The sequence below is a fragment of the Ascaphus truei genome, chromosome 20 (genome assembly GCF_040206685.1).
Source record: "Ascaphus truei isolate aAscTru1 chromosome 20, aAscTru1.hap1, whole genome shotgun sequence".
NCBI lineage: Eukaryota > Metazoa > Chordata > Amphibia > Anura > Ascaphidae > Ascaphus > Ascaphus truei.
In genome coordinates, this window is record NC_134502.1 from 28,156,533 (window position 1) to 28,183,344 (window position 26,812).

General features: G+C 50.0%; 1 protein-coding gene across 1 annotated transcript; it reads left to right on the forward strand.

The window, feature by feature from the left end:
- On the forward strand, positions 1 to 26,573 carry LOC142470834 (voltage-gated potassium channel subunit beta-3). The gene is made up of 14 exons (XM_075577607.1): positions 1 to 326; positions 1,246 to 1,289; positions 5,175 to 5,212; positions 7,532 to 7,611; positions 8,311 to 8,355; positions 15,505 to 15,549; positions 15,743 to 15,786; positions 16,894 to 16,980; positions 20,261 to 20,346; positions 23,453 to 23,573; positions 23,917 to 24,011; positions 24,626 to 24,746; positions 24,953 to 25,041; positions 25,261 to 26,573. Exons 1-14 carry the CDS (start codon positions 106 to 108, stop codon positions 25,348 to 25,350), a joined length of 1,206 nt encoding a protein of 401 aa, XP_075433722.1. The 5' UTR covers positions 1 to 105; the 3' UTR covers positions 25,351 to 26,573.
- Positions 26,574 to 26,812: the final 239 nt, after the last annotated feature.

Below are 26,812 nucleotides of genomic sequence, written 5' to 3' on the forward strand. Positions count from 1 at the left end.
TCCCTCTCCCTCTCTCTCTCGCCCACTCTTCCCCTCTCTCTCCCTCCCTCCCCCCCCCCTCTCTCTCCACCTCTCTCTCCCTCCCTCCCCCTCTCTCTCCCCATCATGCAAGTTTCATTTGCTTGTACTGAGCAGACATTAAGAAGTAGGAGCAGTGAGGATCGCCTGTGCCCCAATCGCTCCACCGGGGGGCAGAATGGGGGCCCGACCATACAGGGCAAACAGCGCACCCCCCCTACCGGGGCAAAAAACCCAAATCATGCCCTCCCCCTTCTATCTCACCTCCTGCGGGAGTCCACAGGCAAATCTACAGGCATGAAATACAGGTAAGGGGCGGAATGCACGTATATATATGTATGTGGGACTTCTATAGGGTCTGTGTGTCAGCTTGTAGGATAGAGGCCCCCCATATATCCTATTTATACTACAGGACTTTTATAGGGTCTGTGTCTCAGTTTGTAGGATAGAGGCCCCCCCATATATCCTATTTATACTACAGGACTTTTATAGGGTCTGTGTCTCAGTTTGTAGGATAGAGCCCCCCCCCATATATCCTATTTATACTACAGGACTTCTATAGGGTCTGTGTGTCAGTTTGTAGGATAGAGGCCCCCCCCCATATATCCTATTTATACTACAGGACTTCTATAGGGTCTGTGTGTCAGTTTGTAGGATAGAGGCCCCCCCCATATATCCTATTTATACTACAGGACTTCTATAGGGTCTGTGTGTCAGTTTGTAGGATAAAGGCCCCCCCATATATCCTATTTATACTACATGACATTTATAGGGTCTGTGTCTCAGTTTGTAGGATATATACTACAGGACTTTTATAGGGTCTGTGTCTCAGTTTGTAGGATAGAGGCCCCCCATATATCCTATTTATACTACAGGACTTTTATAGGGTCTGTGTCTCAGTTTGTAGGATAGAGGCCCCCCCATATATCCTATTTATACTACAGGACTTTTATAGGGTCTGTGTCTCAGTTTGTAGGATAGAGCCCCCCCCATATATCCTATTTATACTACAGGACTTTTATAGGGTCTGTGACTCAGTTTGTAGGACGGAGCCTTCCCCATATATCCTATTATTATTACAGGACTTTTATAGGGCCTTCCTCTGTGTTTATAGGACAGAGCCTTCCCTCGTACATAACCTCTTCATATACTGTAGGACATTTAATATAGGGGGCTCGCGGGGAGAAGGACATTGCCGTTCACACTTGTTTTTCTTTCTTTCAACAGGAATTTGGGAAAATCAGGATTACGAGTTTCATGTTTGGGGCTGGGTGAGTGTGATATATATATATATTTTAAGTTATGGTGGGTGAAAAGGGCAACAGAAAACCCTCCACCGTTAGCATACAGCCAATAAAGAATATCACTTGTGAGCACATTCACATGTCTTAGACAGGTCTGCACCCCCCGCCTTTCACCATTATCACCCAGCATACAGTGCTCCCACTGCAGCAAGGGATTCTGGGAAATGACATGCAAATGAGCACACAATGTGTCACCTTTTGCCTGGAATATCCATTCACATGGAGCCTATTTAAGATGATGCATCGCCGTTCACACAGCTTTTAAGCACAGCATGGGATTAGCAAAGCAAGTCAAACCACTCACAGACATGTTTCCACCTTGATGGGTATGATCAGTGTGAGGTTGGTGTATAATGGCTTTGCAATATTTCTAGGCTGGGTAGGTTTACCATATACATTTTGTAAGTTATGGTGGGTGAAAAAGGCGACAGAAAACCTTTCACCCACCATAACTTAAAATGTGTTGTGTGTGTGTGTGTGTGTGTGCAATTAGACATACACAATCTTAGCCAGCTCATAGCCCAGACCCACAATATTGTACATGTATTAGTGTCAGTGGGAACGCCGCTGGGAAAGGAACCTCCAATATTCTACAATCAGCAAAGCAGCCCCAATTACTTAGTGTGTTACTCTCTGTGTGTTACTTAGTGTGTTACTCTCTGTGTGTGTGTTACTTAGTGTGTTACTCTCTGTGTGTGTTACTTAGTGTGTTACTCTCTGTGTGTTACTCTCTCTGTGTGTTACTTAGTGTGTTACTCTCTGTGTGTTACTTAGTGTGTTACATAGTGTGTTACTCTCTGTGTGTTACTTAGTGTGTTACTCTCTGTGTGTTACTCTCTGTGTGTTACTCTCTGTGTGTTACTTAGTGTGTTACTCTCTGTGTGTGTTACTTAGTGTGTTACTCTCTGTGTGTTACGCTCTCTGTGTGTTACTTAGTGTGTTACTCTCTCTGTGTGTTACTTAGTGTGTTACTCTCTTTGTGTGTTACTTAGTGTGTTACTCTCTGTGTGTGTTACTTAGTGTGTTACTCTCTCTGTATGTTACTTGGTATGTTACTCTCTTTGTGTGTTACTTAGTGTGTTACTCTCTGTGTGTGTTACTTAGTGTGTTACTCTCTTTGTGTGTTACTTAGTGTGTTACTCTCTCTGTGTGTTACTTAGTGTGTTACTCTCTGTGTGTGTGTTACTCTCTCTGTGTGTGTTACTTAGTGTGTTACTCTCTGTGTGTGTTACTTAGTGTGTTACTCTCTGTGTGTTACTTAGTGTGTTACTCTCTTTGTGTGTTACTTAGTGTGTTACTCTCTGTGTGTGTTACTTAGTGTGTTACTCTCTTTGTGTGTTACTTAGTGTGTTACTCTCTGTGTGTGTTACTTAGTGTGTTACTCTCTCTCTGTGTTACTTGGTATGTTACTCTCTTTGTGTGTTACTTAGTGTGTTACTCTCTGGTGTTACTTAGTGTGTTACTCTCTGTGTGTTACTTAGTGTGTTGCTCTCTCTGTGTGTGTTACTTAGTGTGTTACTCTCTCTGTGTGTTACTTAGTGTGTTACTCTCTTTGTGTGTTACTTAGTGTGTTACTCTCTGTGTGTGTTACTTAGTGTGTTACTCTCTCTGTGTGTTACTTAGTGTGTTACTCTCTTTGTGTGTTACTTAGTGTGTTACTCTCTGTGTGTGTTACTTAGTGTGTTACTCTCTTTGTGTGTTACTTAGTGTGTTACTCTCTCTGTGTGTTACTTAGTGTGTTACTCTCTGTGTGTTACTTAGTGTGTTACTCTCTTTGTGTGTTACTTAGTGTGTTACTCTCTGTGTGTGTTACTTAGTGTGTTACTCTCTTTGTGTGTTACTTAGTGTGTTACTCTCTGTGTGTGTTACTTAGTGTGTTACTCTCTCTGTGTGTTACTTGGTATGTTACTCTCTTTGTGTGTTACTTAGTGTGTTACTCTCTGGTGTTACTTAGTGTGTTACTCTCTGTGTGTTACTTAGTGTGTTGCTCTCTCTGTGTGTGTTACTTAGTGTGTTACTCTCTCTGTGTGTTACTTAGTGTGTTACTCTCTTTGTGTGTTACTTAGTGTGTTACTCTCTGTGTGTGTTACTTAGTGTGTTACTCTCTCTGTGTGTTACTTAGTGTGTTACTCTCTTTGTGTTTTACTTAGTGTGTTACTCTCTGTGTGTGTTACTTAGTGTGTTACTCTCTTTGTGTGTTACTTAGTGTGTTACTCTCTCTGTGTGTTACTTAGTGTGTTACTCTCTGTGTGTTACTTAGTGTGTTACTCTCTTTGTGTGTTACTTAGTGTGTTACTCTCTGTGTGTGTTACTTAGTGTGTTACTCTCTCTGTGTGTTACTTGGTATGTTACTCTCTTTGTGTGTTACTTAGTGTGTTACTCTCTGGTGTTACTTAGTGTGTTACTCTCTGTGTGTTACTTAGTGTGTTGCTCTCTCTGTGTGTGTTACTTAGTGTGTTACTCTCTCTGTGTGTTACTTAGTGTGCTACTCTCTGTGTGTGTTACTTAGTGTGTTACTCTCTGTGTGTGTTACTTAGTGTGTTACTCTCTGTGTGTGTTACTTAGTGTGTTACTCTCTTTGTGTGTTACTTAGTGTGTTACTCTCTCTCTGTGTGTGTTACTTAGTGTGTTACTCTCTGTGTGTGTTACTTAGTGTGTTACTCTCTGTGTGTGTGTTCTGTGTTTGTTCTTCTCATAACGTTGGGTCACTTAGTTAAGCGGTTCGGCCGAACCCGAAGGCCACAGCTGGGAAGGTTTCGGCCGAAGGACCCAACGTTATGAAAAGATAATACACATAGTAATGCGCTAAATCCTTTGTCATGTTGGGTGTGCATTGGGGCGTCTTTGGTTATTGTTGTGTGTGTATATATATGTGTGTGTGTGTATGCAACATTGGGTTATATGTGTGCTACATTGTGTCAAAATCTGTGTGTGTGTGTGTGCAGCATTGTGTCAGTATGTGTGAGTGTATGTAACATTGTGTTAGTGTGTGTGTGTGTGTGTGTGTGTGTGTGTGTGTGTGTGTGTGTGTGTGTGTGTGTGTGTGTGTGTGTGTGTGTGTGTGTAATATTGTGCTACAATGTGTGTGTAACATTGTGTCAAAAAGTGTGAGTGGGTATGTAAATTTTGTGTGTATGTGTGTGTGTGTGTGTGTGTGTGTGTGTGTGTGTGTGTGTGTGTGTGTGTGTGTGTGTGTGTAATATTGTCAACATTATTTTGTGAGTCTGTGTGTAACATTGTGTCAGAATCTGTGGATATGTGTGTGTGAGAGAGTGTAACATTGTGTGAGAGAGTGTAACATTGTGGCAAAATGTGTGCGTGTAAGAGAGTGCAACACTGTGTCAGTGTGTGTAACATTGTTTCAGAATATGTGTTTTTAACATTGTGTCTAAATGTGTGTGTAACATTGTGTGTGAGAGATTGCAACATTGTGTCAGTGTACAGTATGTGTGTAGCATTGTTTCAGAATCTGTGTTTGTAACATTGTGTCTGTTTATCATTGCATCATTGTCTTGTAACACTGTAAAATTGTAGTTATTATTATTAGTGTCTGATTGTGTGTGTGTGTGTGTCACTGTGCGACTGTCTCAATATGTGTATCTCTCTCCTCTCCCTTTCTCTTCTCCTCTCTCTCTCCCTATCTCCCTCTTGCTACTCTCTCTCTCTTCCCCTCTTTATTCCCCTCTCTCCTCTCCCTCTCTTCTCCCTCTCTCCCTCTTTCTACTCTCTCTCTCTTCCCCTCTTTATCCCCTCCCTCCTCTCTATCTCCTCTCTCCCTCTCCTCTTCTCTCTCGCTCCTCCCTATCCCCTCTCTCTTTCTCCTCTCCCCCCACCCCCACCGCTCTCCTGCAGGTACCTGGGTAACTTTTGGCTCCCAGATCACAAATGAGGTAAGAGGGGAAATAATAACGTGTCACGTACGACCCCCCCGCTATCCCGCGACCTGCATACGGGGCAAGGGTTAATACTGACGCCCGCAGACGCACCCACTCTTCACCCCCAGGAAACAAAAATACAAACCGGTGCCAAAATTGTCCAAAGACAGTCTAATTAGAAGTCCAAATGGAGCGATGTGGAGATTTACTTCAATACTTGCTCTTCCAGAATAGTAGATTATCCACGGCCAGATAAGGCCTCGGGCATGGTCAGCGCGCCGTGCTGACCCGTGCTTAGGCGCGCTTGTACTTACCTGTGAGCCCCTACAGCCGCAACGAGAGCGGCTTTAGTAGGGGCTCGCCTACGCTTCCGCAAGCGCGCGCAAGCGAAGGTCTTAGCAGAATTTTACATTTCAGCGCTCGCCGGAGCGCAGGGCCGGTGACGTGAGCGGTTCGCCCAATGAGGGCGAACCAGCTCCGTGACGTCACTGGCCCGCCCGCCGACACGCCGCCGACACGCCGCCGACACGCCCCCGGACGCCAGCAGGTAACATGGCCGAGGCTTAATGCATCAATGTGGAATACAAACAGAAAACATATCATAGTGTATGCCGCTTGTTAATGGAACATGTAACACAAGACAAACAACAGATACACAACAATAAACAAATATAAACAAGGCTGACTATAAAAACGGAGCTATTTAATACAACAATCAGTATAAAATAACAAAATAAAAACAACTAGCAAGCAACCAAAACCCTACTCACAAAAACTTGAGAGTGAAATCGCAGTGGGCCTGTAGTCTCTGAGGATACCAGCTTGTCCTCCCTTTGGCGTCTGGCGGATCCAAACACCGCGTCGACGCTGTCGCACTTCCTGGATCGACGACTCTTCACTGGAGTGCGCCTAGGAGGAACAACCTCCTCCTACTGCTGCTACGGGACAGTGCGCGTAACCACGGGGCCTGCGTGAGTTATTAGTAGCTCGTACACTGAGATCCTACGCGTTTCGTGCGCATGCGCACTTCATCAGGGGATCACAATTGTTTTGTATCACATTTTATGATTACAATTTAGCTTTTAGCGCTAATCACACCAATCTTTTTCTTTTTGTACTTTTTTTTTCACTCTTCACCCCCGCAAAGGTCCCTCAAATGGACAATATCCCGTCTTACAGGATCAAGGATCAATACACAACCCACAAGCTGCCCCACTCTTCACCCCCCGCAAGGGTCCCTCAAACGAGTTATATCTCTCCTCAATCCGTCCCAATATACCACCCTGACTTAGATCTGCAACCAGGGTTAATACACAAGGCTACTCTAGCCACCCCACCTTTCACCTCGTCCAGGAACCAGCGAGTTAATATTAACCCCTACTCAATTGCAAATCAGATCTATCCACTGCCACCACCTGGGGGTATGCAAATATGATAAAATATATCAGATTAATATTTGCCAGGGCCACAGGTCCCTGTCTATTATAGACAAACTATGCACTTTCACACACCAAAATCAGTTGTGGCAAAAATGTCCGAATACGTAAATACTCTCTCCAGAGCGTGTACCAGTTCATTCAGAGCCCAAAGCATTACTTATTAAATGTTTTTATATATATATATATATTTAAAAATGCAGTGCTTAGATGACAGAAAAGGTATTACAAAATACATACAGTTACAATATAAGGCAGAACAGCTTCTTAAATAAAAGGGGCAAACAGAAAATCCTATGCTTTACCAAATGCTATAGGATTTTCCCCAGAGAGGTTACTGGCTCAGAACAGGAGGTCCCACGTGCTTTGCCCAAAGCATGCCCAGACTTAAATACATTCTTTCCTCATGGCACCGGCATAAGCCCACAATTTGTGGAGGAGGCTTTGAAGCTGCTCTACCCAGACCATGCCTATAGAATTTGGTTAAAACAGTCGACACCTTGAGTGGGCTATCCAGGATGGACCCCGTCCCAAATAAGTCCCTTTGAAGTTCAGAGCAGATCAAAGAAACAGCCCTGACCTGTTTCAAACCCAGCATTTTGTATTTTTGTTAAAACAAGTGTAGCTCATTAATCCCTCTTGCACCAAATGGATTAAATGACCTAATATCTCATGATATTATCATGGAAATAATAATAATAATAATCATTTATTTATAATGCCTAATAATAATACGAAAGAAGAGGGGGGAGGAGAGGTAAGGGGGGGGGGAGGGAGAAAGAAGGAGAGGGGTAAAGAGTGGCGGGGGAATAACAGAGGGGTAGTTGTTGGGCAGAGGGGTATCTAGGCTGTCGTCATGCCCCTTCGCCCTTCCTGACCATGTTTTTACCCCCGCCAGGTGGCAGAAAACATGATGAGTCTGGCGTATGAACGCGGCGTGAATCTATTTGATACCGCAGAGGTGTATGCAGGTGGGAGGTAAAGACAGAGGGGGGGAGAGTGCGGAGAGGGGGGAGAATGGAGAGAGGGAGGAGAGTGGAGAGAGGGAGGAGAGTGGAGAGAGGGTGAGAGAGCAAGAGAGTGAGAGGGAGTGAGAGAGGGAGAGGGCGGAAGAGAGAGAGAGGGTGGTGGGAGAGCGAGAGAGGAGAGAGGGAGGAGGGAGGGGAGAGGGGGTTGGAGGAGGAGAGAGAGGGGGTGGAGGACAAGAGGGAAAGAGAGATGGAGAGGGGGAGATAAGAGAGGGTGCAGGAGAGAGAAGGGGTGGCAGAGCAAGAGAGTGAGAGGGAGAGAAAGAGGGCGCTGGGAGAGAGAGAAAGGGGGTGAGACAGAGAACGAGGGGTTGGGGTAGAGAGGGAAGAGTGAGGGAGAGAGGGAGACAAGAGAGTGTGAAGGGGTGGGGTGGGAGGGAAAGAAGAAGGCGTAAGGGGAGAGAGGGTGGGAGATAAAGGGAGGGAAAGGAGGTGGGAGGGAGAGAGAAGGAGGGGGAGGGAGAGAGAGGAGGAGAAGGAGGCAGGAGGGGTGGGGAGAGAGAGAGTCGAGGCTAAGAGAGGAAGGGAGAGAGCAGGAGGGGGGAGAAAAGAGAGGGAAGGGGGAGAGCAGGAAAGGGAGTGAGAGATGAGAGCAGGGTACCCCTTCCACCCCCCATTAACCCCATCCTAACCCCCCATCTCCTCATAGAGCAGAGAGGACCCTGGGAAATATTCTAAAGAAGAAAGAATGGAGGTGAGAAACCTGTCCGTCTGTCTATCACCGTCTGTCTGTCCATCTGTCTATCACCGTCTGTCTGTCCGTCTGTCTATCATCATCTGTCTGTCCGTCTGTCTATCATCCTTCTATCTATCGTCGTCTGTCCGTCTGTCTATCTATCTAACGTCGTCTGTCTGTCTATCTATCATCCTTCTATCTATCGTCGTCTGTCCGTCTGTCCTTCTATCTAACGTCGTCTGTCTGTCTATCTGTCGCTGTCTGTCTATCCGTCTGTCTATCATCCTTCTATCTATTGTCTGTCCGTCTGTCTATCATCCTTTTATCTATCGTCGTTTTCTGTCTGTCTATCATCCTTCTATCTATCGTCGTCTGTCTATCATCCTTCTATCTATCTATCGTTGTCTGTCTGTCTGTCTGTCTGTCTATCATTGTCTTTCCGTCTATCATCCTTCTATCTATCGTTGTCTGTCCGTCTGTCTATCTATCGTCGTCTGTCCGTCTGTCTATCTATCGTCGTATGTCCATCTGTCCATCATCCTTCTATCTATCGTCGTCTGTCTGTCTATCATCCTTCTATCTATCGTCGTCTGTCCGTCTGTCTATCATCCTTCTATCTATCGTCGTCTGTCTATCATCCTCCTATCTATTGTCGTCTGTCCGTCTGTCTATCATCCTTCTATCTATCGTCGTCTGTCTGTCTATCATCCTTCTATCTATCGTTGTTTGTCTGTCTATCATCCTTCTATCTATCGTCGTCTGTCTGTCCGTCTGTCTATCATCCTTCTATCTATCGTCGTCTGTCTATCATCCTCCTATCTATTGTCGTCTGTCCGTCTGTCTATCATCCTTCTATCTATCGTCGTCTGTCTGTCTATCATCCTTCTATCTATCGTCGTCTGTCTATCATCCTTCTATCTATCGTCGTCTGTCTGTCCGTCTGTCTATCATCCTTCTATCTATCGTCGTCTGTCCGTCTATCTATCATCCTATCTATCGTCGTCTGTCCATCTGTCTATCATCGTCCATCTGTCTGTCTATGTCCGTCTATCTATCGTCGTCTGTCTATCATCCTTCTATGTATCATCGTCTGTCCGTCTGTCTGTCTATGTCCGTCTGTCTGTCTATCTGTCGTCCGTCTGTCTATCACCGTCTGTCTGTCCGTCTGTCTATCATCCTATCTATCGTCGTCTGTCCGTCTGTCTATCATCGTCTGTCCGTCTGTCTATCATCCTTCTATCTATCGTCGTCTGTCCGTCTGTCTATCATCCTTCTATCTATCGTCGTCTGTCCGTCTGTCTATCTATCGTCGTCTGTCCGTCTGTCTGTCTATCATCCTTCTATCTATCATCGTCTGTCCGTCTGTCTATCATCCTTCTATCTATCGTCGTCTGTCCGTCTGTCTGTCCGTCTGTCTATCATCCTTCTATCTATTGTCGTCTGTCTGTCTGTCTATCATCCTTCTATCTATCGTCATCTGTCTGTCTGTCTATCATCCTTCCATCTATCGTCGTCTGTCTGTCTGTCTATCATCCTTCTATGTATCGTCGTCTGTCTGTCTATCTATCATCTTCTATCTATCGTTGTCTGTCCGTCTGTCTATCATCCTTCTATCTATCGTTGTCTGTCCGTCTGTCTATCATCCTTCTATCTATCGTTGTCTGTCCGTCTGTCTATCATCCTTCTATCTATTGTCGTCTTTCCGTCTGTCTATCATCCTTCTATCTATCGTTGTCTGTCCGTCTATCATCCTCCTATCTATCGTCGTCTGTCTGTCTGTCTGTCTGTCTATCATCCTTCTATCTATCGTCGTCTGTCCGTCTGTCTATCTATCGTCGTCCGTCTGTCTATCGTCCTTCTATCTATCGTCGTTTGTCCGTCTGTCTATCTATTGTCGTCTGTCCGTCTGTCTGTCTGTCTGTCTATCATCCTTCTATCTATCATCGTCTGTCCGTCTGTCTATCGTCGTTCTATCTATCGTCGTCTGTCCGTCTGTCTATCTATCGTCGTCTGTCCGTCTGTCTGTCTATCATCCTTCTATCTATCATCGTCTGTCCGTCTATCATCCTTCTATCTATCGTCGTCTGTCTGTCTATCATCCGTCTATCTATCGTCGTCTGTCCGTCTGTCTATCGTCGTCCGTCTGTCCGTCTGTCTATCATCCTTCTATCTATCATCGTCCGTCCGTCTGTCTGTCTATCGTCCTTCTATCTATCGTCGTCTGTCCGTCTGTCTGTCTATCATCCTTCTATCTATCATTGTCCGTCTGTCTGTCTGTCTATGTCCGTCTGTCTATCATCCTTCTATCTATCGTCGTCCGTCCGTCTGTCTATCACCGTCTGTCTGTCTATCATCCTTCTATCTATCGTCGTCCGTCCGTCTGTCTATCATCCTTCTATCTATCATCGTCTGTCCGTCTGTCTGTCTATGTCCGTCTGTCTGTCTATCTATCGTCTGTCCGTCTGTCTATCATCCTTCTATCTATCGTCGTCTGTCCGTCTGTCTATCATCGTCTGTCTGTCCGTCTGTCTATCATCGTCTGTCTGTCTATCATCCTTCTATCTATCATTGTCTGGTCCGTCTGTCTATCATCCTTCTATCTATCGTCGTCTGTCTGTCCGTCTGTCTATCTATCATCGTCTGTCCGTCTGTCTGTCTATGTCCGTCTGTCTGTCTATCTATCGTCTGTCCGTCTGTCTATCATCCTTCTATCTATCGTCGTCTGTCCGTCTGTCTATCATCGTCTGTCTGTCCGTCTGTCTATCATCGTCTGTCTGTCTATCATCCTTCTATCTATCATTGTCTGTCCGTCTGTCTATCATCCTTCTATCTTGTCTATCTATCGTCGTCTGTCCGTCTGTCTATCTATCGTCGTCTGTCCGTCTGTCTATCATCCTTTTATCTATCATCGTCTGTCTGTCTATCATCGTCCATCTGTCTGTCTATGTCCGTCTGTCTATCATCCGTCTGTCTGTCCTCTATCTATAGTCCGTCTTTTGTCTGTCAGTCTGTCTATGCATGCATCTGCCTGTGTATAGTTCTATCTCTGTGTGTGTGTGTGTGTGTGTGTGTATATATGTATGTAAGTATATGTGGGATGCGGGGGGGGGGGGGTATATATATTCTGTGTATCTCTCTATCTCTGATGTTCTCTTTTCTCTGTGTAGTATATATGTGTGTGTGTGTGTGTGTGTGTGTGTATATATATATATATCTACTATATATTTCTGAAAGCACTGTATGTCTGCGTCCCTAGCGGCAATCTCATTGGTCCCTTGGCCTGCCCACCCCCGCACCTCTCATTGGCCTGAGGCGGAGTGACGGGCCAAAGGACACACAGGGAGACACACACACACACACACACACACACACACACACACACACACACACACACACAACACACACACACACACACACACACACACACACACACACACACACACACACACCTCTCTCTCTGTCCTCTCCCCCCCCCCCCTCATCACACTCACCTCCCTCTCCCTCAACTCCCTCCCCGGCGCGGGGACAGGCAGTGGGCAGGGCAGCCTGCCGCTGCCTCCACTCACCTCCCGCTCCCTCCACTCACCTCCCGCTCCCTCCACTCACCTCCCCTCACTTCCCGCTCACCTCCCGCTCACCTCCCTGGCGCGGGACAGGCATTGGCCCAGGGCAGCCAACCGCTGCCACGCGGCACCTAAGATGGCGGCGGAAGGAAGGACCCCATTCCTCCCTCGCGGACTAACTAACATGGCGGCGGCCAGAAGGAGAGGTGAGTGTGTGTGTGTGAGTGAGTGAGTGAGTGTGTGTGTGTGTGTGTGTGTGTCACAGCGTGACAGTGTGTGTGTGTGTGTGTGTGTGGGACACTGTGTGTGTGTCTGTGTGCGTGTGTGTGTTACACTGTGTCTCAGACACTGTAGAGTGGGGACCGGAGCTACACATGGGGGGGGGTGGGGGGTGGGGGGGTCAGGAGCGGAGAAAGATACAGGGGAGTGGAGAGGAGGGACCCGTCAATTTAAAGCAAACCAACCCCCCTCCTGTCCACTGCCCCCCCCCTCCTGTCCACTGCCCCCCCCTCCTTTCCACTGCCCCCCCTCCTGTCCACTGCCCCCCCCCTCCTGTCCACTGCCCCCCCCCCTCCTGTCCACTGCCCCCCCCCTCCTGTCCACTGCCCCCCCCCTCCTGTCCACTGCCCCCCCTCCTGTCCACTGCCCCCCCCCTCCTGTCCACTGCCCCCCCCCTCCTGTCCACTATCCCCCCCTCCTGTCCACTGTCACCCCCCCTCCTGTCCACTCTCCCCCCCCTGTCCACTCTCCCCCCCCTCCCATCCCCTCCTGTCCACTGCCTTTCACCTGTCCCCCCCCCCTGTCCACTCTCCCCCCTCCTGTCCACTCTCCCCCCCCCTCCTGTCCACTCTCCCCCCCCTCCATCCTGTCCACTGTCCTTTCCACTGTCCCCCCCCACCCGCCCACTGTCCCCCCCCCACCCGCCCACTGTCCCCCCCCTCCCCCCGCCCCACTGTCTTCTCCTCCTGTCCACTGTCCCCCCCCTCCTTTTCCCCCGTCCCCCTCCCCCCTTTCCCCCCCCTCTCCCCCCCCTTTTCCTAGCGCTAAATGTAACTCACGGCCAACGCCGGCTCTCCCCCCCCGCTCCCCTTTCTCCCCCCCGCTCCCCTTTCTCCCCCCCCCGCTCCCCTTTCTCCCCCCCCCCGCTCCCCTTTCTCCCCCCCCCGCTCCCCTTTCTCCCCCCCCCCGCTCCCCTTTCTCCCCCCCGCCTCCCCTTTCTTCCCCCCGCTCCCCTTTCTCCCCCCCCCGCTCCCCTTTCTCCCCCCCCCGCTCCCTTTCTCCCCCCCCCCCCGCTCCCCTTTCTCCCCCCCCCCCCGCTCCCCTTTCTCCCCCCCGCTCCCCTTTCTCCCCCCCCGCTCCCCTTTCTCCCCCCCGCTCCCCTTTCTCCCCCCCGCTCCCCTTTCTCCCCCCCCGCTCCCCTTTCTCCCCCCCCGCTCCTCTTTCTCCCCCCCGCTCCCCTTGCTCCCCCCCGCTCCCCTTGCTCCCCCCCGCTCCCTTTCTCCCCCCCGCTCCCTTTCTCCCCCCCCGCTCCCCTTTCTCCCCCCCCGCTCCCCTTTCTCCCCCCCCGCTCCCCTTTCTCCCCCCCCGCTCCCCTTTCCCTCCCCCCCCGCTCCCCTTTCTCCCCCCTCCGCTCCCCTTTCTCCCCCCTCCGCTCCCCTTTCACCCCCCCGCTCCCCTTTCTCCCCCCCCCGCTCCCCTTTCTCCCCCCCCGCTCCCCTTTCTCCCCCCCCGCTCCCTTTCTCCCCCCCCCCCGCTCCCCTTTCTCCCCCCCCCGCTCCCCTTTCTCCCCCCCGCTCCCCTTTCTCCCCCCCGCTCCCCTTTCTCCCCCCCGCTCCCCCTTTCTCCCCCCCGCTCCCCTTTCTCCCCCCCGCTCCCTTTCTCCCCCCCCGCTCCCCTTTCTCCCCCCCGCTCCCCTTTCTCCCCCCGCTCCCCTTTCTCCCCCCCCTCCTCCCTTCTCCCCCCTCCTCCCCTTCTCCCCCCTCCTCCCTTCTCCCCCCTCCTCCCTCCTCCCTCCTCCCTCCTCCTCCCTTCTCCCCCCTCCTCCCTCCTCCCCTTTCCCTCCTCCCTCCTCCCCTTTCCCTCCTCCTCCTCCCCCTCCTCCCTCCCTCCCCCCTCCTCCCCTTTCCCTCCCCTTTCCCTCCCCCCTCCTCCCCTTTCCCTCCCCCCCTCCCCCTCCCCTTTCCCTCCCCTCCTCCCCTTTCCCTCCCCCCTCCCCCTCCCCCCCTTTCCCTCCCCCCTTTCCCTCCTCCCCCCTCCTCCCCTTTCCCTCCCCCCCCCTCCTCCCCTTTCCCTCCCCCCTCCCCCTCCTCCCCTTTCCCTCCCCCCTCCCCCCTCCTCCCCTTTCCCTCCCCTCCTCCCCCCTCCTCCCCTTTCCCTCCCCCCTCCCCCTCCTCCCCTTTCCCTCCCCCCTCCCCTTTCCTCCCCCCTCCCCTTTCCATACCCCCTCCCCCCCTCCCCTTTCCCTCCCCCTCCTCCCCTTTCCCTCCTCCCCCTTTCCCTCCCCCTCCTCCCCTTTCCCTCCCCCCCTCCTCCCCTCCCACCCCCTTCCCCCCTCCCACCCCCTTCCCCTCTCCCACACCCTTCCCCCCTCCCACACCCTACCCCCTTCCCCCCCTCCACCCCCTTCCCCCCCTTCCCACCAATCTTCGCCTTCCTGTCCGCCTTCCTGCCTCTGCTTTTGCGCCCACCAGCCTCTGCCTTTCACCCGCCCTTACTCCGCCTGCCTCTGCCTTTCACCCACCGCCTCACAGCCGCTGCATGCACTCAACAGACTCCCGCCACACTCGACACATACCTGCCGCCACACACACCTGCTGCCTCCCGCCCCTACGCACCGACATCACTGACCCACCGCCTCACACCCTAGCAGGACCCCCACTCACAGACAGCACTCACAACCCACGCGCCACCTGCCGCCTCACACCCTAGCAGGACCCCCTCTCACAGACAGCACTCACAACCCACGCGCCACCTGCCGCCTCACACCCTAGCAGGACCCACACTCACAGACAGCACTCACAACCCACGCGCCACCTGCCGCCTCACACCCTAGCAGGACCCCCACTCACAGACAGCACTCACAACCCACGCGCCACCCGCCGCCTCACACCCTAGCAGGACACACGCCTCACATTTTTACATCTGTTATGTCACCAAAATATACATTGTACTGTGGTGTGTTTACAATAAACCATTTTTAAACAACATCGTATTACATTTTATTCCATCTTTCTTTTCAACATTATTATCCAACCTTTACAACAAATACTCACCTATTGTTCCACCATTATAAATAATACTACCTATTACGCATTTACATCCCGGGCAACGCCGGTCTCTCAGCTAGTATATAAATAAATAAACAGATAGAGCACAGATGCAGTCCAAGCAAAAGAGTCAAATCATCGTGTGCATGTTCCATAAGACAAGTATATATAACAGATTGCTTCCCAGCAGGGAAAGCAGAGGAACGGCACTCAGTACTGTAGTGTGTAGCAAAAAGATTGTATTCAGACAACATGACAGCACGTGTGTGCAAACCAACGCTTCGGGCCACTGAGGAGCTTCTTCAGGGTTATTCTGATGTTCTCTTCTCTCTCTGTAGACGTTCCAGTTATGTGGTAACAACCAAAATCTACTGGGGAGGACAGTAAGTGACACACACCCACTCTCTAATCTGCAAAGCTGACACTCTATTCTCTAACCCGCAGAGCTGACACTCTATTTATTACCTGTAACCTGCTGATCTGATAATGTATTCTCTAACCCGCATAGCTGACAATCTATTAGCTGCCTACCTTACCTCTCTCCTTCTCCCTCTAACTCTCGGCCTCTTCTTGCAGAGCAGAGACTGAACGGGGACTCTCTCGCAAACATATAATTGAAGGTGAGTCTCGCACTCTCGCCCCATTATTATCTGGGTATATCTCTTCCTCTCTTTGTCTATCTCTTCCCTCTCTCCCCACACTCACCTCTCTATTCCTCTCTCTCCCACCTCTGCCCCCTCTCCCCCAGCCCTCCCTCTCTTCTCCTCACTCTTCATCTTTCTCCATCCCTTTCATAGCTTCCCTCCCTCCTCTCCCCTCTGTCTCTCTAACCCTCTCCCTTCCCCATCTATTATTAGATCGGCCCCAGCTATTTCTCAGTCTTTCCCTTCCTCTCATTTTCCCTCTCCTGTCTTTCTCACTTCCCCCCTCACTCACTCCTTTCTCCCTCACTCTCTCCCCCTTCCTCGCACTTCTCCTCTCTTCCCTTTTCATCTCGCTCCCCCTCTCCCCTTCTCTCCCTCTTCCCCTCTCTCTCCCCTTCTCCCTCCCCCCTCTTCCCTTCTCTCTCCCCCTCTCCCCTTCTCCCCTCTTTTCCTTTCTCCTCTCTCTCCTATTCCCCTATCTCTTCCCTTCCCCCTCTCTCCCCTTCTCCTCCCCCTCTCCCCTTCTCTCTCCCCCCTCTCCCCTTCTCCTCTCTCTCCCCCTCCTCCCCTACTCCTCTCTCTTCCCTTCCCCCTCTCTCCCCTTCTCTCCCCCCCTCTCCCCTTCTCTCCCCCCTCTCCCCTTCTCTCCCCCCTCTCCCCCTTGCATCCTCTCTCCCCCTCTTCCCTACTCCTCTATCTCGCCTTCTCTCCCCCCCTTGCATTCTCTCTCCCCCTCTTCCCTACTCCTCTATCTCGCCCCTTCCCCCTCTCTCCCCTTCTCTCCCCCGCTCTCCCCCCTCTCCCCTTCTCCTCTCTCTCTTCCCTTCTCCTCGCTCTCCCCCTCTTCCCTACTCCTCTATCTCGCCCCTTCCCCCCTCTCCCCTTCTCCCCCCCTCACCCCTTCTCCTCTGTCTCTTCCCTTCCCCTCTCTCTCCTTCTCCTCACCCCCTTCTCCTCTCTCTCTTCCCTTCCCCTCTCTCTCCTTCTCCTCTCACTCTTCCCTTCCCCCCTCTCTCCCCCTCTCCCCTACTCTCCCTCCCCCCTCCCTTTCTCACTCTCTCTCCCCCACTCTGTCTCTCCCAGGCCTTAGAGGGTCTCTGGAACGATTGCAGTTGGAGTATGTGGATATTGTGTTTGCAAATCGAATGGATGCAAACAGTCCAATGGAGGGTGAGTATACCTCCTCCTCCCTCTATCTCTTTCCATCCCCTCTCCCCTCTCCCTCCATCTCTCCCCTCTCCCTCATCTCTCCATCTCTCCCCTGTCTCCCCCTCCTTCCCTTCTTCCCTCCCACTCCTCCTCTCAACTCTCTCTCTTTCTCCCCCTCTCTCTCTCTGTCTCTCTCTTCCTCTCTGTATATACAGGTGATAGATAGCTGTCTCTCCTCTCTCTGTATATACAGGTGATTGCTCAGTCTCTCCTCTCTCTGTATATACAGGTGATATCTCAGTCTCTCCTCTCTCTGTATATACAGGTGATAGATATCTCAGTCTCTCCTCTCTCTGTATATACAGGTGATAGATAGCTCAGTCTCTCCTCTCTCTGTATATACAGGTGATAGATATCTCAGTCTCTCCTCTCTCTGTATATACAGGTGATAGATAGCTCAGTCTCTCCTCTCTCTGTATATACAGGTGATAGATAGCTCAGTCTCTCCTCTCTCTGTATATACAGGTGATAGATAGCTCAGTCTCTCCTCTCTCTGTATATACAGGTGATAGATTGCTCAGTCTCCCCTCTCTCTGTATATACAGGTGATAGATAGCTCAGTCTCTCCTCTCTCTGTATATACAGGTGATAGATAGCTCAGTCTCCCCTCTCTCTGTATATACAGGTGAGTGATAGCTCAGTCTCTCCTCTCTCTGTATATACAGGTGATAGATAGCTCAGTCTCTCCTCTCTCTGTATATACAGGTGATAGATAGCTCAGTCTCCCCTCTCTCTGTATATACAGGTGAGTGATAGCTCAGTCTCTCCTCTCTCTGTATATACAGGGGATAGATAGCTCAGTCTCTCCTCTCTCTGTATATATAGATGAGAGATAGCTCAGTCTCTCCTCTCTCTGTATATACAGGTGATAGATATCTCAGTCTCTCCTCTCTCTGTATATACAGGTGATAGATAGCTCAGTCTCTCCTCTCTCTGTATATACAGGTGATAGATAGCTCAGTCTCTCCTCTCTCTGTATATACAGGTGATATATAGCTCAGTCTCGCCTCTCTCTGTACATACAGGTGATAGCTCAGTCTCTCCTCTCTCTGTATATACAGGTGATAGATAGCTCAGTCTCTCCTCTCTCTGTATATACAGGTGATAGATAGCTCAGTCTCTCCTCTCTCTGTATATACAGGTGATAGATAGCTCAGTCTCTCCTCTCTCTGTATATACAGGTGATAGATATCTCAGTCTCTCCTGTCTCTGTATATACAGGTGATTTATATCTCAGTCTCTCCTCTCTCTGTATATACAGGTGATAGATAGCTCAGTCTCTCCCCTCTCTCTGTATATACAGGTGATAGATAGCTCAGTCTCTCCTCACTCTGTATATACAGGTGATAGATAGCTCAGCCTCTCCTCTCTCTGTATATACAGGTGATAGATAGCTCAGTCTCCTCTCTCTGTACTGTATATACAGGTGATCTATAGCTCAGTCTCCTCTCTTTGTATATACAGGTGATATATAGCTAAGTCTCTCCCCTCTCTGTATATACAGGTGATAGCTTAGTCTCTCCTCTCTCTGTATATACAGGTGATAGATATCTCAGTCTCTCCCCTCTCTGTATATACAGGTGATAGATAGCTCAGTCTCTCCTCTCTCTGTATATACAGGTGATAGATATCTCAGTCTCCTCTCTCTGTATATACAGGTGATAGATATGTCAGTCTCTCCTCTCTCTGTATATACAAGTGATAGATATCTCAGTCTCCTCACTCTGTATATACAGGTGATATATAGCTCAGTCTCTCCTCTCTCTGTATATACAGGTGATAGATAGCTCAGTCTCCCCTCTCTGTATATACAGGTGATAGATATCTCAGTCTCTCCCCTCTCTGTATATACAGGTGATAGAAAGCTCAGTCTCTCCTCTCTCTGTATATACAGGTGATAGATAGCTCAGTCTCTCCTCTCTCTGTATATACAGGTGATAGCTCAGTCTCTCCTCTCTCTGTATATACAGGTGATAGATAGCTCAGTCTCTCCTCTCTCTGTATATACAGGTGATAGATAGCTCAGTCTCTCCCCTCTCTGTATATACAGGTGATAGATAGCTCAGTCTCTCCTCTCTCTGTATATACAGGTGATAGCTCAGTCTCTCCTCTTTCTGTATATACAGGTGATATATAGCTCAGTCTCTCCTCTCTCTGTATATACAGGTGATAGATAGCTCAGTCTCCCCTCTCTGTATATACAGGTGATAGAAAGCTCAGTCTCTCCTCTCTCTGTATATACAGGTGATAGATAGCTCAGTCTCTCCTCTCTCTGTATATACAGGTGATAGATAGCTCAGTATCCTCTCTCTGTATATACAGGTGATATATAGCTCAGTCTCTCCCCTCTCTGTATATACAGGTGATAGCTCAGTCACTCCTCTCTCTGTATATACAGGTGATAGATATCTCAGTCTCCTCTCTCTGTATATACAGGTGATAGCTCAGTCTCCCCTCTCTCTGTATATACAGGTGATAGCTCAGTCTCTCCTCTCTCTGCATATACAGGTGATATATAGCTCAGTCTCTCCCCGCTCTCTTTATATACAGGTGATAGCTCAGTCTCTCCCCTCTCTGTATATACAGGTGATAGCTCAGTCTCTCCCCTCTCTGTATACTGTATACTGGTGATATATAGCTCAGTCTCTCCCCTCTCTGTATATACAGGTGCTATATAGCTCAGTCTCTCCCCTCTCTGTATACAGTATACAGATGATATATAGCTCAGTCTCTCCTCTCTCTGTATATACAGGTGATAGATAGCTCAGTCTCTCCTCTCTCTGTATATACAGGTGATAGATATCTCAGTCTCTCCTCTCTGTATATACAGGTGGTAGCTCAGTCTCTCCTCTCTCTGTATATACAGGTGATAGCTCAGTCTCTCCTCTCTCTGTATATACAGGTGATAGCTCAGTCTCTCCCCTCTCTGTATATACAAGTGATATATAGCTCAGTCTCTCCTCTCTGTATATACAGGTGATAGCTCAGTCTCTCCCCTCTCTGTATATACAAGTGATATATAGCTCAGTCTCCCCTCTCTGTATATACAGGTGATAGCTCAGTCTCTCCCCTCTCTGTATATACAGGTGATAGATAGCTCAGTCTCTCCTCTCTCTGTATATACAGGTGATAGCTCAGTCTCTCCTCTCTCTGTATATACAGGTGATAGATAGCTCAGTCTCCCCTCCCGTTCACTGCTCCTAATCCATCACTACATGTCTTCCTTGTCCTCACTCTTCAGAGATCGTCAGAGCCATGACGTTTGTCATTAACCAGGGGATGGCGATGTACTGGGGGACGTCACGCTGGAGTGCTATGGAAATCATGGTAAATTATAATCTGCACAGAGTCAGTCTGCAGCAGGGAAAGGCTAACAGAGAGAGATTATATAGGTCAATGTCAGTCTGCAGCAGGGAAAGGTTTAGAGAGAGAGATTATAATAGGCTCAATGTCTGTCTTCAACAGGATGAGAGAGAGAGAGAGAGAGATTATAAAGTGCTCAATGTCAGTCTGCAGCAGGGAAAGGCTTAAAGAGAGAGATTCGATAGAGCAAGGAAAGGCTGAGAGAGAGTTTATATAGAAGTCAGCCTGCAGCAGGGAAAAAAACGAGAGAGAGATTATATGGGTCAATGTCAGTCTGCCGCAGGGAGCGCCTGAGAGAGAGTTTATATTGAAGTCAGCCTGTAGCGGGGAAAAAACAGAGAGAGAGAGAGATTATACAGAGGTCAGTGTCAGTCTGCAGCAGGGAAAGGCTCTGAGAGAGAGAGAGATTATAAAAATATAAATTTCCTTCTGCAGCAGGGAAATATTCAGAGAGAGAGATTATAGAGAGGTCAGTGTCAGTCTGCAGCAGGGAAAGATTCAGAGAGAGAGATTATAGAGAGGTCAGTGTCAGTCTGCAGCAGGGAAAGATTCAGATAGAGAGATTATAGAGAGCTCAGTGTCAGTCTGCAGCAGGGAAAGATTCAGAGAGAGAGATTATAGAGAGGTCAGTGTCAGTCTGCAGCAGGGAAAGATTCAGAGAGAGAGATATAGAGAGGTCAGTGTCAGTCTGCAGCAGGGAAAGATTCAGAGAGAGAGATTATAGAGAGGTCAGTGTCAGTCTGCAGCAGGGAAAGATTCAGAGAGAGAGATTATAGAGAGGTCAGTGTCAGTCTGCAGCAGGGAAAGATTCAGAGAGAGAGATTATAGAGAGGTCAGTGTCAGTCTGCAGCAGGGAAAGGCTTATAGAGATTCCATAGAAACCAGTGTCAGTCTGAAGCAGGGAAAGGCTTAGGCCGAGTCCCCACTGCTCGCGTCTGCGCGCGCTACAGTGTGGCAGCGCAGACACAGTACGGCCCTCTATGGAGCCGGCCCCAGTAACTACCTGCGCGCGCCTGCAGGAAGTGCGATGCGTGACCGCCTTTGCCAAAAGACAAGAAATTTGCCTTTTTTGCGCGGCCGCCGAGCATTTGCCACATCACGGCGGCGTTTCAGTCGATGAGGGTGAACCAGCCACGTGATACCATGGCCGCGCCCCACGCCGCGCCTCCCCCTTGTGAGTTGCCTGGAGTCCGTCAGATCGCGCTGATGCAGGGAACGAGCACCACTAGACAGCCCGTCACGCGTGCGATGTGTACACCGGGGCCGTAACCTTATAGAGAGATGATTATATAGAGCTCAGTGTCAGTCTGCAGCAGGGAAAGGCTCAGAGAGAGCGAGATTATATAGAGCTCAGTGTCAGTCTGCAGCAGGGAAAGACTCAGAGAGAGATTATATAGAGCTCAGTGTCAGTCTGCAGCAGGGAAAGGCTCAGAGAGAGATTATATAGAGCTCAGTTTCAGTCTGCCGTCGCCGGAACTGTAAGGGCGACCTAAGAAGGAGAGATTGAGGGATGTTATAGAGCTCAGTGTCAGTCTGCAGCAGGGAAAGGCTGAGAGAGAGAGAGACAGAGATTATATAGAGGTCAGTGTCAGTCTGCAGCAGGGAAAGGCTGAGAGACAGAGATTTAGATTATATAGAGGTCAGTGTCAGTCAGCAGTGGGGAGAGGCTCAGAGAGAGAGAGACAGAGATTATATAGAGGTCAGTGTCAGTCAGCAGCGGGGAAAGGCTGAGAGAGACAGAGAGACAGAGATTATATAGAGGTCAGTATCAGTCAGCAGCGGGGAAAGGCTGAGAGAGAGACAGAGATTACATAGAGGTCAGTGCCAGTCTGCAGCGGGGAAAGGCTCAGAGAGAGAGACAGAGATTATATAGAGGTCAGTGTCAGTCAGCAGCGGGGAAAGGCTGAGAGACAGAGAGACAGAGATTACATAGAGGTCAGTGTCAGTCTGCAGCGGGGAAAGGCTCAGAGAGAGAGACAGAGATTATAAAGAGCTCAGTGTCTACAGCAGGGGTGCGCAAACTTTTTCCCCTGCTCCCCCCCGTCCCCGTCTGCTCCCCCTCCCTGCTCGCGCCCCCCCTCCTTACCTTGGCTCCGGCGTTTCTGACGTAACAATGCCATGTGAAGTCGCGTGACGCCAGAAGCCGCCGGAGACAACGTAAGGGAACTCACCTCTGCTTGCGCACGATCCCCGGGATTTAATTTAAATGCTTTCGGGAAGAGCGCAGGGCCTCTGTAAATCCGCGCCCCCCCCCCAGAAAATCTTGCGTGCCCCCAGTTTCCACACCCCTGGTCTACAGTAGGGAAAGGCTAAGAAGGAGAGAGTGAGTGAGAGAGATGGGTTAGAGAGTTTATTATCTGTCTGCACCTGGGAAATACTCAGGGAGAGAGAGGTAAGAGAGGTCGATGGCAGTCTACTGGAAGAATTGAACAGTGTGAGAGTGGTTGGAGAGCATGCAGCAGGAAAAAACACAGGGGGAGATGGATTAGAGAGGTTGGTGTCAGTCTGCATTGGGGAGAAGGTAAGGTAGAGACAGGTGAGAGAGGTCAATGTCAGTCGGCAGCAGAGAAAGGGACAGGGATAGAGCGTTTAGAGAGCCTAGGTTCTGTCTGCAAAAAGGAACATTGAGAGAGCTCAATGTCAGCCTGAAGCAGGGAAAGTTTTAGGGAGAAAGGGGCCAGATAATGCAATGCCAATCTGCAGGAGGGCCAGGCTACGGGTGGGGGTTAGTTTAGAGAGCAGAAGGGATATGTTCCAGGAGATAGAGAGAGCTCAGTGTCAATGAAAAATTGGAGAGATTAGAGAGCTTGAGGCCAATCTGTAGATGGGAACAGATCAGGGAGAGAGAGGTGAGAGAGCTCAACCTCATTCTGCAGCAGTTCAAAAGACAGGGAGCGAGAGGTATGAGAGCTCAAGGTTAGTCTGCACCTGGGAAAGGGTAAGCACCACAGTTCCACTCAGAAACACACAAAGGGACAACCCTGTTTTATGAACAGAATATGGAAAGGTGGTGAGAGATGGCTCTCTGTGTGTGTTTCTAACCTCGATCCTTCTCCTCTCCCCCCTACAGGAGGCGTATTCCGTGGCCCGCCAGTTTAACCTGATTCCTCCCGTGTGTGAGCAGGCAGAATACCACCTCTTTCAGCGGGAGAAGGTGGAGACTCAACTACCTGAGCTGTATCACAAGATAGGTGAGTGATGGGCTCACCATGGGGAACAGGCATGGTTGACCACTATCTCCTCTCAAACTCAGTCACTCTTACTCTTTCTCTCTTTTTCCCCCTCCCTTCATAACATTGCATGTACAGTATCTCCTTTTTCTTTCTCTCCTCGTGTATCTCATCATTTCTCTCCTTCGCTGTCCCTTTTTTCACTCTTTGCTTTCTCACGGCCTCTTTCTCTCTCCACCGATCAGTCTCTTCCTGTCGTAACAATTGTTCTCACTGTCTTCTTCGTCTTCTTCTTCTTCTTCCCCTGCATGTTCTCCTCTCTCTTACTCTCTTGTTTCTCACTTCCTCTCCTTCTATCGCTAAGGTGTTGGTTCCATGACATGGTCTCCACTGGCCTGCGGTCTCATCACTGGAAAATATGCAGAGACCGTTCCAGAAAACTCAAGAGCATCCTTCAAGGTAACGTTCCTGAGAGAGAGGGAGAAAGAGACCCCTGAGCTTAAACACAATACAGAGAGACACCTTGTCTCCAAACACGGAAAGTTGCTCACTTTACAGGGAGCAGGTTTAGAACGCCAGTCCTAAAGAGGGCGTCTAAAATCCCAAACCGAGACGCCACCCACTTAAATCGACACACCATCAGTCTGCAGCTTGGGCCGGCTGAGGGAGAGATGGGTTAGAGAGCTCAATGTCAGTCTGTAGCTGGGAAAGGTTGGGGAAAAAAAGAGATGGGTTAGAGAGCTCAATGTCAGTCTGTAGCAGGGAAAGGTTGGAGGGGAAAAAGATATGGTTAGAGAGCTCAATGTCAGTCTGTAGCCGCAAAAGGTTGGGGGGGAAAAAGAGATGGTTAGAGAGCTCAATGTCAGTCTGTAGCCGGGAATGGTTGGGGAAAAAAAGGAGATGGGTTAGAGAGCACAATGTCAGTCTGTAGCATGGAAAAACAAGAGATGGGTAAAGAGCTCAATGTCAATTTGCAGCGGGGAAAGGTTGGGGAAAGAGATGGGTTTGAAAGCTCAACGTCAATCTGCAGCAGGGACAGCACCAGGTAAAGAAGTGCCGCTCTTGTGTTCCAGGGCTACCACTGGCTGAAGGAAAAAGCGGTGAGTGCGGAGGGGAAGAAGCAGCACTCGAAGGTAAAGGACCTACACCCCATCGCTGAGCGTCTCAACTGCACCGTCGCCCAACTGGCCATTGGTAAGAGGAGACATCGTCCTGTCACTACACCTTCGCTTGTGATTCCTGCGCTCCCCCCTCCCCCCCCCCACACACACATCCACCCTGCTCGGAAGCCCCCCCCTCTCTGCTGTGAGTGCACTCACCCACACAGCTCTGTCACTGCACCCCTACCGTGCGGAATCCTCTGCTACTCAAGTGGGTAAACACTGCCTCTCGTTCTCCAGCCTGGTGTCTGCGCAGCGAGGGCGTCAGTTCTGTGCTTCTGGGGGTCTCCAACTGCGAGCAGCTCCTGGAGAACTTGGGATCTATTCAGGTGAGGGGGATCCCCTCGTTTCGCCTCTGTCGCCCTGCAGGGGGAGGAGAACGTGGTCCCATAGCTCCCTCCTCTCTCTCTTCTCTCCTCTCTCTTCTCTCCTCTCTCTTCTCTCCTCTCTCTTCTCTCCTCTCTCCTCTGTCCTCTCTCTTCTCTCCTCTCTCTCCTCTATCCTCTCTCTCCTCTCCGTCTCCTCTCTCTCTCTCTCTCTCTCCACAGGTTCTGGCCCAGTTGACGCCTCAGATCGTAACTGAAATTGACCAGATTCTCTGCAACAAACCCAACATAAAGAAGGATTCCCGGGCGTGAGGGGTCTGCTCCTGGCACTCCGGGGGAACATCAAGGTGTCCCCATCCCCAGGGGACCTGTGACATCTCGCTAGCCTGGTGCATGCTCTGGTCCCCCCTCTGGCAGTGCTGGGAGAGTGGGAGGAGAAACACTACCCAGCAATAAGGAGAGGAACATCGCCTGCTTAATACTACGGGGACGTCACGCGCATTGCTCCATGTCACTCTGCGGGGGAGGGGGAGGCTCATAGCTCCCTTCTGTCTGTGTCACTGTGTCACCCTGCGGGGGAGGGACAGACTCATAGCTCCCTTCTGTCTGTGTCACTGTGTCACCCTGCGGGGGAGGGACAGGCTCATAGCTCCCTTCTGTCTGTGTCACTGTGTCACCCTGCGGGGGGAGGGGCAGACTCATAGCTCCCTTCTGTCTGTGTCACTGTGTCACCCTGCGGGGGAGGGACAGGCTCATAGCTCCCTTCTGTCTGTGTCACTGTGTCACCCTGCGGGGGGAGGGACAGACTCATAGCTCCCTTCTGTCTGTGTCACCCTGCGGGGGGAGGGACAGTCTCATAGCTCCCTTCTGTCTGTGTCACTGTGTCACCCTGCGGGGGGAGGGGCAGACTCATAGCTCCCTTCTGTCTGTGTCACTGTGTCACCCTGCGGGGGAGGGACAGACTCATAGCTCCCTTCTGTCTGTGTCACCCTGCGGGGGGAGGGGGAGGCTCATAGCTCCCTTCTCTCTGTGTCACTGTGTCACCCTGCGGGGGGAGGGACAGGCTCATAGCTCCCTTCTGTCTGTGTCACTGTGTCACTCTGCGGGGGGAGGGACAGACACATAGCTTCCTTCTGTCTGTGTCACTGTGTCACCCTGCGGGGGGAGGGACAGACTCATAGCTCCCTTCTGTCTGTGTCACTGTGTCACCCTGCGGGGGAGGGACAGTCTCATAGCTCCCTTCTGTCTGTGTCACTGTGTCACACTGCGGGGGGAGGGACAGACTCCATGTCCCATAGCTCACTTCTATTCCTAACCCTGATGTGCAGTTGGCAGTATTCTAGAGGTGACATTGTTGTTCATGTCATTGGTAAGAAAAGGACATCTCGATAACCGCAGCTATTTTCACTGCTAAACTGCATGTTCAACTCTAGAAAACATGACGCCAGAACTTTATTTATAGGAATAAATCTTTTAATGCCTGACTACGTTATATATTACTGCAAGAGTGTGTTAATAAAACAATAGGACTTTTATAGGGTCTGTGTCTCCCTTTATAGGACAGAGGCTCCCTTGTAAATTCCATTTATACTATGAGACTTTTATATAATCTGTTCGATCCCAAAGCTGGAAATTCCCACTCAGTGCAAAAAAAAAAATGAATATAGAAGTGAAGTTTATAGTTTAAACACAAGAGGGCAGCACAGGCTAAGCATAAGATCCTGATCGCTATACAGATAGATACACAGATAGATACACAGATAGATAGATAGAT

Coding starts and splice junctions, on each gene's coding strand:
- LOC142470834 (XM_075577607.1), top strand. CDS start 106: ATGCAAGTTTCATTTGCTTGTACTGAGCAGACATTAAGAAGTAGGAGC. Junction 7,612..8,310: donor GAGGTGTATGCAGGTGGGAG/GTAAAGACAGAG, acceptor ATCTCCTCATAG/AGCAGAGAGGACCCTGGGAA. Junction 23,574..23,916: donor TGAGCTGTATCACAAGATAG/GTGAGTGATGGG, acceptor TCTATCGCTAAG/GTGTTGGTTCCATGACATGG.